Raw genomic sequence first — 12,033 nt, 5'->3', positions numbered from 1 at the left:
TCAAGCTTAGAATCGCTATTATATGAGGCTGAATTATCGTCGCTACTTTTTTTTTATCGTCTTCAAAATCGATTATAATAGCGGTTCGAAGAGCTTTAGCGCTAAGCGTCAGGAGTAGTAACAGATGACTCGATTACTCAGAATCGAGCGATGTTAATGAGGTTGGAATTTCGGAGACGCCAAGACTCTCAACGCACGGACCAGCAGAGTAGAAAAGTAAAATAAAGGTACACCAAAAGTACCACTTTTACCACTTTAGCCTAGCACAATGAAGGAATAACAACTTGCTATTAAGATTTGATTAATTGATTAATATCGAACTCAATACGGTGCATCTTTCCATACAAAAACAATTACGATATAGTAGTTGGTTGATTTTCTATTCATTATAAAGGAGCAAGTTCTACTGCCCCGCCTTGGTGGTGCCGACTTGCTACAGCGAGTCGGTCAATTCTTTCAGATTAATAGGTAACCGACGATTACTACCTACCTACCGGTACTACTACCACACCTACTACTTCTACTACTGTACTACTAGGTACTGAGGTATAGATCGGATCGCTTATCAATCATGTCATCGGCATCCTTTCAATCCACCCTGCTCCACCCCTGCTCCACCCCATTCGATCCCAACCAACGAATCCCAAGCGCTTTCCCCGCAAATGGAGGCGAGGGCGGATAGGACTCCCGGCTAGAGCTTAAGTAAGCTTGGCTAGATGGCCAGCGAAAGTGTCTCGGGGCGTTTGCCAGCGAGGCCTTCTCATTGGACAATCCTCCTCCACGGATGGCGGGATGCATGCGGGGTTTCGCCTTTTGGCTTTCTCCTGGCTCCCCGTCATACGCCGATGGCATAGCGCCGTATCTCGATGCGAGCCGAGGTAGGGATCGATCACCTGACTGGATACTATCTATTTTTGCAACGCATGATCGAAGGCGAGAGCGTCGTCTGCCACAAGCATATGATCCAGCATTCCTACCATCCTATGATGAAAGATTAATTTATTTTAAGTGGAACAGGCCCCTCTCGCCTCTGTAGCCGTCTGAGTCCCAAGTGGAGCGCAGGTCACGTGTGCATCGGTTACAGAAAGTGGTCGAGACGAGGCGAGGCAAGGCAAGGCAGGGAGGGCAAGGCAAGGTCCGCAAAGCCCGGTTTGTCTGTCAAGGTCAAGATGGATATGTGATATCAACCGCAAAAGCGCTTTGCGGCGTCGTAAAATGCTCTGGCTTGGCCGGGCCTGGCCGCCTGCCTGTTGCATCTTCCGCTCGTACAGAAAGAAAGTCTTCTTTAGAAACATTGGCAAGCATAAACTATTAGGTACCAAGGTAAGGAGGACGAGGAGCGGCAAGCACCCTGGACTTGCCAACTCCAATCATCCATGAAATTTGCGAAGGGAATCCGTGCCAAAAACTGTGCCAAAAAGGGCACGAAGGAAGCCCTCTGGAGTTGCATGTCCATAGGAGTCCGGGAGATGAGAAGGGGGAAGTAATAATTAGCGACTAATACAGTAAGGTGCATCAATCGACCGATCGACACATTTTAGTCAGGACGCCCACCACTCTCGAGAGCGCTTACCAGATAATAGATATCTCCTTCGAATAAATACCGACGGAACAGACAAGTGCCCCAAGGTGTTGCTAAGCGGACGCTATCGAGTCAGTAGAAGTAGAAAATAGTTATAATATATTCTATAAGTACAGTACTTTCAAACGCCAAGGGCCGTGCCGCACACAGAGCGCCACGGAGCGGGCTTCTACCAGGATCGAAAGGGTTTTTTTTTGGCCCAGAGGAAACTAAGTGGCCAGATGGACTGACTCCTGGACTTCGGGCCCGGGTGGTTTAAGAATGAGGCATCGTTCATCACGGACATAGGAGGAAGAAAGGCAAGGGCAACGGGGCACCAGCGACAAACCGGACCAAGGCCAGGCCACGCCAGACCAGACCGGACCCAGACCCTCACGACTCTCCACGACTCTCACGTCTCTCACGACTCCCTCCTCCATTTCCGCATCTCATCAGCCGCAACCCACCAACGTCCTCCATTCTCGACGTCTACGCCCACCCCGCGACGAAATCACACGACGACTACGACGACGACGACGACGACGACGACGACGACGACGATCTCTGCGAAGAGCAACACTAGTACGTACGCCAGGTCATTCACTGGCGGATCCTATATCCGAAAAGGTCACCTTCCGAACTTACATGCCAGTATTCCGTCAAGCGGCGGGGCGTCTTCGACGTCGAGAAACCCCCCCTCTCTGACAGCCAATGTCCTGCGACGACCTTCCACTCATGCATTCCCTCCTGGCTGCCGCGGACGACGATACGGCTAATCACCTGAAAACCCACTTAGCCCCCGATCTCCGCCGAGTCTTCAAACACCCGGCGGGACTCAGGACGGCCCGCTTCATTGTGACATCGTATCTTCGGGCCTCGCAGAACCACGACCGGGACATCGCAAACAGCCCCTTCTCCCCCGTCTCCCCGCCGACTTTCGACTCGAGCCCAGAAGTAGCCAGTCTGTTGGACGAGATATTGGCCTTCAGTGAGGCGGAAAACATGGCGTTGGGGCTGGAAGATGGGAATGGCGGTGGTCATGGCAGTGGCAATAGGGGTCGAGACCTTACAGCAGAAGAAGGTACGTACCTACGTTGGGCAAACCACGGAAGCAGGCTTTTCTCGGGCGGTGAATTACTTCAGACAAAGAAGAAGAACTAACGTATCCTTCTCCTTAGCAGCGGCCTGCACGCTATCACTGCTTCGCGCACAGCAGCCCCGATCTCAAAACTCGTTTACAGCCTCACCTTCCGTCGCCACAAACGCCCCGAATGATTTCTATGCTGCCAACCCCACTCAACCATTTTTGGAAAAAGATCTCATGCAGCGTATACAACACTATCAAGACCATCGGTTGCCTACAATATACGACTTGGCCCGAATGGAGTTAACATACCGCAGTTCGACGGGCTCTTCCGTACACGGTACAACGTCGCCTTACAACGTCGAATCGCCTTCCGACCGCTCCGTTGCTCCATCTATGTCACGCCAACCAAGCTCCACGTTGGTGAATGGCTCCAGCCTCCCTAATCATGAGAGCGAACCTCTGCAGCTCGATCGATCTTCTCCACATGGCTCCAGATTCGTGAGTGGACAAGCGCCGGCATATATCCAACCCAAGCTACCAAACGGGGGAGGAATTTCTACGCAAACCAACTCTCACCCGTCCTCTTATCAAGAAATACAACCTCGCAACTCCTCGACTGGGCTCCAGGGCCACACTGTGAGCAACCAACTATCAAAAATGGAGAAATTTCTCCCCGTCAACAAGGCCCCAAACAATGCCATGACTGCGAAGAAAGACCCCCTGCAGCTGCAGGTAAACCGACCAGCGAACAACAAAGTCGTATCTGGCTTCTCCCCTCAATGCGTCGCAATCACAAGCGATTCGCGAGATCGACTCATCAGCCCTCGCCCTAGCACCGATCACCCTCTCTTCATCGACCAAACCGGGACCACCGTTATGCAAGTCACCAATGCGAAGAAGAGGAAACCAACAACTCTCGGAGTACCCCGCGAGAAGAAGCAGAAGACCGACAAAGCCGCAGGCAGGTTCAAGAGAGTGACCAAGGGGAAGGAGGAGAAGAAGATACCTGTAAGTACGCCCTGGCAATTAGACAACAGACAGAGTCTAACTCTCACCCAGGCCGCCCATAGGCTCTGCCCTGATCTTTGGCTTCGAATTATCGAGTTCAGTCCGCCGTCTTTCCTCAAGAAAGTACGTCTACTGAATAAGACATTCAAGGACATGGTCGACGGGTACGACTCCGTATACGTCAATCAGCGAATGGAGAACTTCGGGGCAGACTTCCCAATCGCTCAGGCCATGGGTTTGACGGAGAGACAATACACTAATCTGCTTGGGGGCAAGGGTTGTTTGGATTGTGACGACAAGAAGGCCTCGAGAACCCACTGGTCGTGGGCGAAGAGATGGTGTACCGACTGCTGGAGAGTCAAGATCGAGCGGGAAGATCGGCTCCTGAAGTCTCGCCTGAACGAACTTCCACAACGCCAGACTCTCGTCAAGCTCCTGGAGTGTATCCCCGCGGGCATGCACGACTCCTTCATGAAGGCCCATGACTACATTGAGGACCTTGAGTCGCGCCCTTCTACCGCACCAAAAATTTACAAATATTACCTGAAGGCCGAAGTTGACAAGATTATAGAAGAGTATCAGTCCTTCAAAATTGAACCATTCAAGGACGACCCAACGAAGAGCGCCGCCGAAAATGCTACAGCCAGAACAGCGCACCAGCAAGCCGAGGCGGAGGCGGTCGCAAAGCAGACAGCCTTCCTTGATGAGAGAAAGGAACAGAATGACCAGCATATGCAGAGGGTGTTGAAGATCGAAGGAGCGATCCGGCTCAAGAGACAAGGAGATGCGCAACCTTACAACGAGAACCGATCCGCACGCCGAGCTCTGTTCATTAGACGTGCTAAGGAAGACATCCCCCACATTCCAACGTCCTTTGTCGTTGGGGCGAAGGCTTTCAAGGCTGCAACTCGCATTTTCAGAGACCCGGGTACCGAGAGGGGCTGGCGGACTCTGAAGCCCAAGATCCAGCAGGAATGGGATGACGGTGCTGAGAAACGCCGGCAAGCAGAGGAGGATGCCCGTATTCAGGAGGCCCGTAACCAGGAGGCCCGTATGCTGGAGGCCCGTATCCAGAAGGCCCGTATCCAGGATGCCGAGAATGATGATAGCAGTCGCATTGATCAGCCACAGGGCGGTACTTCTCGAATGAGCTGTGTGCAACAAACGGATAGGCAGCCCGAGAGGCAACCCTCAAACACCCAGCAACACCACTTTGGAGCACTAGTTCAATCGCGTACCAGCCAGTTCTTCAGCCAACAACAACAACGGATGGAAGTCAACATGCGAGCCAGGTTGCAGGATCACATTCACGCTGTTGACTACGGCACCTTCGATCATCCTTACGGTGGTAACAGTGATGGCTTCCCCGGGATGAACAACGGAGGATCAGGATCAGGTCTTCAGTCCGACTACACCAACACCATGTTCTACACCACCCCGTCGCACTACCAAACCCAATATCAGCTGCCAGATCCCTACAATTACCTCAACAGCGGCGTTTCTCAGATGTCTTCGGGTTTCGGCCACTCATTCCAAGGACCCTTCGTCCAGCACCAACAGATTCCGAATATCTGTAACTTCAATTACGCTGGTCCCTCTTCTCGGCAGCACTCGCAGGATGGCAAAATCCCCATCGGCTCCCTGCTCTCCAATCCTGCTCCCAGTGCTAGCCACCACTTCGGTGGTTTCCAATGACTTACACATCAACCTTTCCAGCTCCACCCTCAGAGGAGATGACATGGTATTGTTCTGGTGCTTTACATAGACGAGAGTACATATTCCTGTCTCTAGGGCCTTCCCTAGGCAGATCTGCGATCATGATGTGCACAATCCCAGATGGCGACTAGTACATATCATCAGCGTTGGTGTCATCCATTGGACGAAGCTTTTCGGTCTTCTAATTTTTGTTCACTTTCTTGTTTGTTTCTTTTCTTGTCTGGATTTAGCGATAGGGTTGTCGAGGCTTCTTCACGTTTGCACATTGGCATCTGGCGCATCACATCAAGCCATGGCGTCGGCATGATAATACCCGGCAAGCATGGCGTCATATGGGAGGGTAGCATACATTTGGCGTGGCGCGTTACACTGGATTGGTGTTTGGTTCGCTTTCGATCTGGTAAATTATGGCCCGAGCTGGTCTGGGACAGAGACTTGTATTTACGAGGGCGGGTGGATTACTGAGACTGAACATGGGTACAATAAGTAGTGGAGGGGTGTGGTAGTGAATGAGTAGGTGAGTGAGAAGTGGATATGCGATTGGTAATGGTAATTGAATTCGCATATCGCGTGCTTTCCCAGCGAGCGGTAAAACTGGGAATTGGAGCGATAGAGAGGAATAGCGATCAATAAAAAATGTGTTGGACATACCGGTACATCCGAGAGTGCCCCCTCGACTGTGATCTGCTGCTGCCATTCAGTGAACAAATAACACTGATGTGCCCGTCTGTAATCCTTTGCACCGATATTCACTGCTGAGGCGTCTGGATTAGGCAGGTAGGGAGGTAGGTAGGTAGGTAAATAGGTATTGGTAATTCGTTGGTAGTCAGTCTCTTCAACTAAAGTAATAATAAGCTTGAAACAAAATGAGGGGCTTTCTTCTACCGGCGGCACTTTACAGAAGGAGACTTAGTAGGTAGGTAGGTAGGTAGGTATACTAGCCGTTCGTATATATTATGTACATGTTTGTATACATGTTTGTATACATGTACACATGTACGAATGTACATTTGAATAAAATTTTTACATTCAAGAAAGGGGGGGGGGGGGGGGGGGGGGGGGGGGGTGGGGGTGGGAAAGGGATCACGCCCCAGCAGCCCCAGCAGCCTCCACAAACTCCCACACGACAAGATCGCCCCTCCGCCGCCAATCGTCATGGAAATGCGAGTTGCGCGTCCTCCACCGCTCCCTGACGGTGAAGCCCTTCATCGCCCCCTCGTAGAAGGTCCTGAGATGGTGCTCGATGCCCTGGAAGCCGACGACGTAGCGCGGCCACGGGCGCTCCTTGCCGCCGACCTCGTCGCGCAGGAACCGCTGGGGGTCGTCGAAGAAGCGGTCGGCTTCGTCGCGGTAGGCGGCCAGTTCGTGCGCGGCGGTGCTGGGGAGGTGGAGGGGCGGCTCGCAGGTGAGGGCCCAGGCCTGGAGGCCTGGGTGGATGAGCTGCGAGCGCCAGGGGGTGGAGTGGCAGGGGAGGAGGAAGGCGGCGAAGGTTTCGCTGGGGGTGTAGGTTGTGGGTTTGGGGGGGTAGGCGTCGTTGAGGTGGGCTGAGGGGTCGGAGAGGAGGCGGCCGCGGCCGTCGAGGGCGAGGGTTTCGTACTCGTGGCGGAGGAAAGTGGTGGTGCGGAGGACACCGGATTGGTGAGAGAGTGTTGTATAGAGAGCAATGAGGGCGTTGAGGGTTAGGAGGGTGTAGAGGAGGGGTTTATGTTTGGTTGTTGTTGTTGTTGTTGTTAATGTTGTTGTCGAGGAGGTGATGACTTTGCCATCCTTGGTGGTGCAGGGGGTGGTGGTAAAGCTGGATGATGGTTGGAAGAATGAAGAGATGACGGGGGCAGTGAGGATATGCAGGAGGGGGAGTAAAGGGTAGATGAAGCGGACTTCTTTATGGGCGATTAGAGACAGGGAGCCGAGTGTGAGGAGGATCGTCGTTGTGAATACGAAGCGGATGTTTGATGATGGCAGTAAGCTTGCTTGGTACAGCGCTACCAATGTAAATGGCAGGTACGTGATGAGCAGAAGAGGCAAGCCTTGGGAGAGGTAGTAGTGCCAAACGTTGCGGCCGTAGAAAACAGCTAGGTTCCGGGAGATGTTGAAGTACAGGAATTGGTAGGGTGGGAACGTCCATTCTCCGTAGTAGATGTAGTCGGAGGTTAGGGATGTAAGGAGCACGATGGAGCCGCAGAGAATGGCTTCACGGAGGAGGATAAGGTAGTCTGAGATGGGGGCTCGTTTATTGAGAAGGCCGGTCAAGGTTGGCATGAGGATGCTGAACCAGATGAGAGCATTGGTTGGGCGAAGGATACATGCTGTGCCAGCGAGCACAATAGAAATGCGGAGGCTGGGAGGTGTTACTATTGGATTCTGATATGAGGTCGGGGTTCTTACTGCTTAATAGACCTGGAGGTTTGGAAGACCCCAGATTTGGGGGTCTTGGCATGGGTCGCCTCCTCGGGTGGCTGTTGAGACACATCACTACTCTTGCCGAGCACGGGGAAAGTCGACAGTTTCCAGGGCCAAAAGTAGAGTGCCGTGATTGTCATGGTTGTCTCGAGGCAGTTTGAGAATGTTCTTGTGGAGCAAAACCATTGCCATGGGCTAAAGACCGTCATCCACAACTAAACCATGCTTAGTCTTTATAGCCAAGAAAAGGCGAGAGATTCTCACTGCCGCATTCGATGCTTTGCTTCTGGTTCCGTATATTCTCTCAGATAATTGCCATGTATAGTAGTCTCCCACAGCGGCAAAGTAAGCCTGCACCAGATTCGGCAGGACCGCCAGGATCATCGCCCGGAACTGAGGAAAGAAGCTCAGAAAGATCATTGCCTTGTCTGCCGTGTAGTATACGACGGCAAACAGAGCTGGATGTAACGAGGAACGTAGTTGGCGATGCCATTCCTAGTGACTGTTAGAAGATGAATCAAGAAGCCGGGAGGAGGAACTGTACACACCCACGTGATCCAAGCACCGCTCTGGGGACCAAAGGCCATCTGCCATGCGGGCTCCAGGGACTGAAAATACTCGTCTGGCTGGAAGAAGGTGCGGACGACGAGAGCGTTGATGAAGCGGAGTGCCAGGAGCATGATCCATGTATCATTGACATGATATTCGTTGACCAGTGGGTTGAGGCTGTTGTCCTGGGGAAGCTCATTCTTGACTTTGGGTTGTTCCATCAGGATGCAAGGCGATGATGGGATGGCGACAGTTGGATGTTGGATGCTGGATATGCGGACCACTCAGTTCGCTGTGATTCGGATTGCTGGTGCTGGTGCTGGTGCTGGTGCTGGTGGATGGCCATCCAAGACGAATTTGTGAATATCAATATCAATATCGGATTCGTATCCGTATCCGTATCCGTATCCGTTTCCGTCTCCGCGTCAGTACATCACGTGAGGGACCCTGAATCCCAAGACCAAGAGATGCTGACTCGGTAGAGAGCGCCGCACCAAAGGTTTGCCAAGACGCTAGACCAATCCGGCTGGCCTCGGCCTTTGGATTGACCTTCTGCCCATGCGCCCAATCACGGGCCTGTGAATTGATGCATCGATTCCCGCATTCGCCGCCACAAGTCCCCTAAGTGCAAGACCACACGAGCCTCTTCCTCTTGACCTTGCGAGAATAATCCCTAATGGCAGGTTTCCACGCATACGGAGCGCGAATGCCTTTGGCGCTGTTGCTCTTAGTCAACGGTAGGTCAGGTGCCGACATAACTGGCATATCAAAGCAAGGACTGGGCTTCTTGCACTTGCATTTGCACTTAGGGGTCTAGTAGGAGGTACATTCATTTATGACCGTTCCCCCCGCGCGTCTGCTTTCCCCTCTTGCTCTTGATTTGAGTACTTAACTTCCTTCACACAAAGCAAAGACTTCAGACAAACAACCTTACCTTCCTACCATCAACTCTCAATATCCTGCTCAATCCAACCTACAGCAGCTGCACACACACTTCCACAACCATGGCTCCCCACGCAGACAACACCGTCGATACCACTGGCAGCGTCCTCAAACCCACCGCTCCCACCTTCCAGCCCGTAGCAAGCCTCTCCGAGTCCAAGTACCACTCCACGTCCAGCGCAGGCGCTATTGAGACCGAGAACAAATATGCCGCCCACAACTACCACCCTCTCCCCATGGTCTTCGCCCGCGCCGAGGGCTGCAACGTCTGGGATCCCGAGGGAAAGCAGTACATCGACTTCCTGTCTGCCTACAGCGCCGTCAACCAAGGCCATTGCCATCCCGAGCTGGTCAAGGCTTTGTGCGAGCAGGCCGGAAGACTGACGCTGTCCTCGCGGGCCTTCCATAACGATGTCTTCCCAAAGTGGGCAGAGAAGGTGAAGGATGTATTTGGCTACGACATGGTTCTGCCTATGAACACTGGCGCAGAGGCAGTCGAGACGGCGATCAAGATCGCGAGGAAGTGGGCATACAAGGTGAAGGGCGTTGAACAGGGCAAGGCTCTGATCTTTGCTGCGGCAGAGAATTTCCATGGCCGGACAGTAAGACTCCCGTGCTTCCATTCGGCCAAAATACGTGCTAATCGGGGTAGATGACTGCTGTCACCATGTCCACCGATCCCGAATCTAAGGACAATTATGGCCCCTACGTCCCCGGTATCGCAGCCGTCTGCCCTATCACCAATAAGCCCATACGCTTCAACAACGTCGAAGACCTCGAGATAGTATTGCAAGCCCACGGCAAAGACACCGCCGCGTTCATTGTTGAGCCCATCCAAGGCGAAGCTGGTGTCGTCGTTCCTGAAGACGATTACCTCACTAAAGTCCAAGAATTGTGCAAGAAACATAACGTTTTGTTGATTTGCGATGAGATCCAAACGGGTATTGGTCGCACAGGGCGCATGCTGTGCTCCCAATGGGCCAATATCAAACCCGATATGGTTACACTCGGAAAAGCCATTTCAGGGGGCATGTACCCCGTGTCTTGTGTGCTTGGGTCCAAGGAAGTAATGCTTGTTGTGGAGCCGGGCACGCACGGTAGCACGTATGGCGGAAATCCTCTGGGCTGCGCCGTGTCAATTCGCGCGCTGGAGATCATGGAGGAGGAAAACTTGACGGCGCGCGCGGAGACATTGGGTAAGATTTTGCGTCAGGGACTGGAGGACTTAAAGAGTCCGATGATCCAGCTGGTGAGGGGCAAGGGTTTGCTGAATGCGATTGTTATTGATGAGTCCAAGACGGGGGGCCACTCGGCGTGGGACTTGTGTATGCTAATGAAGAGCAAGGGATTATTGGTATGTTGCACCACTCGACGCCTCACGGAAGATTAGCTAACAACAAATAGGCCAAGCCAACACACCAGAACATCATTCGCTTCGCACCACCACTCGTCATCACTGAGGAACAACTCATGCAATCGCTCAAGATTATTGGCGAAGCCATCACCGAGCTGCCAAACTTGAAGGGCGCGAAGGAGGATCATGTTATCCCTCCGAGCGAGAAGGGTGTTCACATTGGATTGGACAATTAAGATACCCCTTTTTAAACGAACAGGATGGACGGGACTGAATGGGCCGGAATGAGAACAGGTACGGCAAAGGATTTGATGGAGACAGTATCGGAATATCGTGTGTGTATTTTAGCCTTACACAAAGATGTGATGGGACGGCGCATAGGTGGAGAGAATGGATGGCAGGCTCTGCGTCGTTTTTGTAGATGGAAAGACAGACGATCAAAAATTATACGCCATACGGGAAGACAGATGTTTCATCCATGGTGAGGGATGCACTTCATTTCTCGGCCTCCCTGATCTACATACTCGTCCACCTTACGAAGTGGAGTGTCATAATGCGATTAATAATTTCTTAGGTGATTTGAAGCTCGATTGCCGTGCTCACGCTTGGATTTTCGCTCAAAGCGGAGATACGGGGGTGGGTGCAGTTAATCATCGTCTGGGTTTAGAAACGAAAGGGTTCACGTGCAGTGAACTGGTGACAAACCCCAAGGGCAAGCAGCTACGGAGCCAAAGTTCCCTTCTCCTTACCTTCCACAGAAACCGTTGAGATCCATGTTTCTGTACATGTGGCCGTGTATCGATGGATGACCTGACCCAAGGCTATTACTATTAGGCAACCAACAGTATCACCAGGAGCGAGAAATCGATATCTACCTAGATACTAAGCAGCTCTCTAAAGGGGTCTTTTTAACAGTACTTACCTAGGTACCTACTTACCTAGATCCTTTATCCCACGCCTAGGTACCCTAGGTACCTTATATTTACCTATGTAGACTAGACTCGTATAATAATAGAGTAGAGCGCTAAACGTTAAATTTAAGCGCCGATTTCGGGGCTGGACCTCGACCCGTGATATTGATGAGTCCTCTATCTCTATCTCTATCTCTATCTCTCTATCTCTATCTCTCTACCTATATGGTTCCTCCTCGCCTCTCTCACCTCTCCTCTCACACCTCACCTCTCTTCACCTCTCCTGATCTACGAAAGCTCCTTCTGATCATCCTCTCGCCGTCGACTCATATTGCATCACCACACGAGCAATACAGTATCGCGTTCACCGCTCGTCGAGACATCGAGTTGCGCTCGATAACTATCGCCATTCGTTCAGAGCTCCACCGACAACCCGACCCCAGTCCAACCCCAGTCCAGTCCAGCTCAGCTCAGTCCAGTCCAGTTCAGCCTGCCAATCCTCGTC

General features: G+C 52.3%; 3 protein-coding genes across 3 annotated transcripts; 2 read left to right on the top strand and 1 right to left on the bottom strand.

Annotated features, from left to right (window-relative positions):
• Positions 1-2,272: 2,272 nt before the first annotated feature.
• On the top strand, positions 2,273-5,351 carry L3040_007964 (uncharacterized protein; the record flags this gene model as incomplete). Its single annotated transcript, XM_066154768.1, has 3 exons — positions 2,273-2,642; positions 2,740-3,656; positions 3,708-5,351. The coding sequence occupies 3 exons, from the start codon at positions 2,273-2,275 to the stop codon at positions 5,349-5,351; spliced, it is 2,931 nt and encodes a 976-aa protein (XP_066010664.1).
• Positions 5,352-6,455: 1,104 nt separating this feature from the next.
• L3040_007963 (uncharacterized protein) lies at positions 6,456-8,542 on the bottom strand (the record flags this gene model as incomplete). Its single annotated transcript, XM_007295534.1, has 4 exons — positions 6,456-7,710; positions 7,758-7,987; positions 8,037-8,267; positions 8,321-8,542. The coding sequence occupies 4 exons, from the start codon at positions 8,540-8,542 to the stop codon at positions 6,456-6,458; spliced, it is 1,938 nt and encodes a 645-aa protein (XP_007295596.1).
• Positions 8,543-9,325: 783 nt separating this feature from the next.
• On the top strand, positions 9,326-10,853 carry L3040_007962 (uncharacterized protein; the record flags this gene model as incomplete). The annotated part of the gene is made up of 3 exons (XM_007295535.1): positions 9,326-9,865; positions 9,916-10,617; positions 10,668-10,853. The coding sequence occupies 3 exons, from the start codon at positions 9,326-9,328 to the stop codon at positions 10,851-10,853; spliced, it is 1,428 nt and encodes a 475-aa protein (XP_007295597.1).
• Positions 10,854-12,033: the final 1,180 nt, after the last annotated feature.

Source organism: Drepanopeziza brunnea, assembly GCF_022702325.1.
Source record: "Drepanopeziza brunnea f. sp. 'multigermtubi' strain 214-2 chromosome Unknown ctg14, whole genome shotgun sequence".
NCBI lineage: Eukaryota > Fungi > Ascomycota > Leotiomycetes > Helotiales > Drepanopezizaceae > Drepanopeziza > Drepanopeziza brunnea.
The sequence above is the reverse complement of the archived record's forward strand: the minus strand, read 5'-3'. Positions and strand labels throughout refer to the sequence as shown.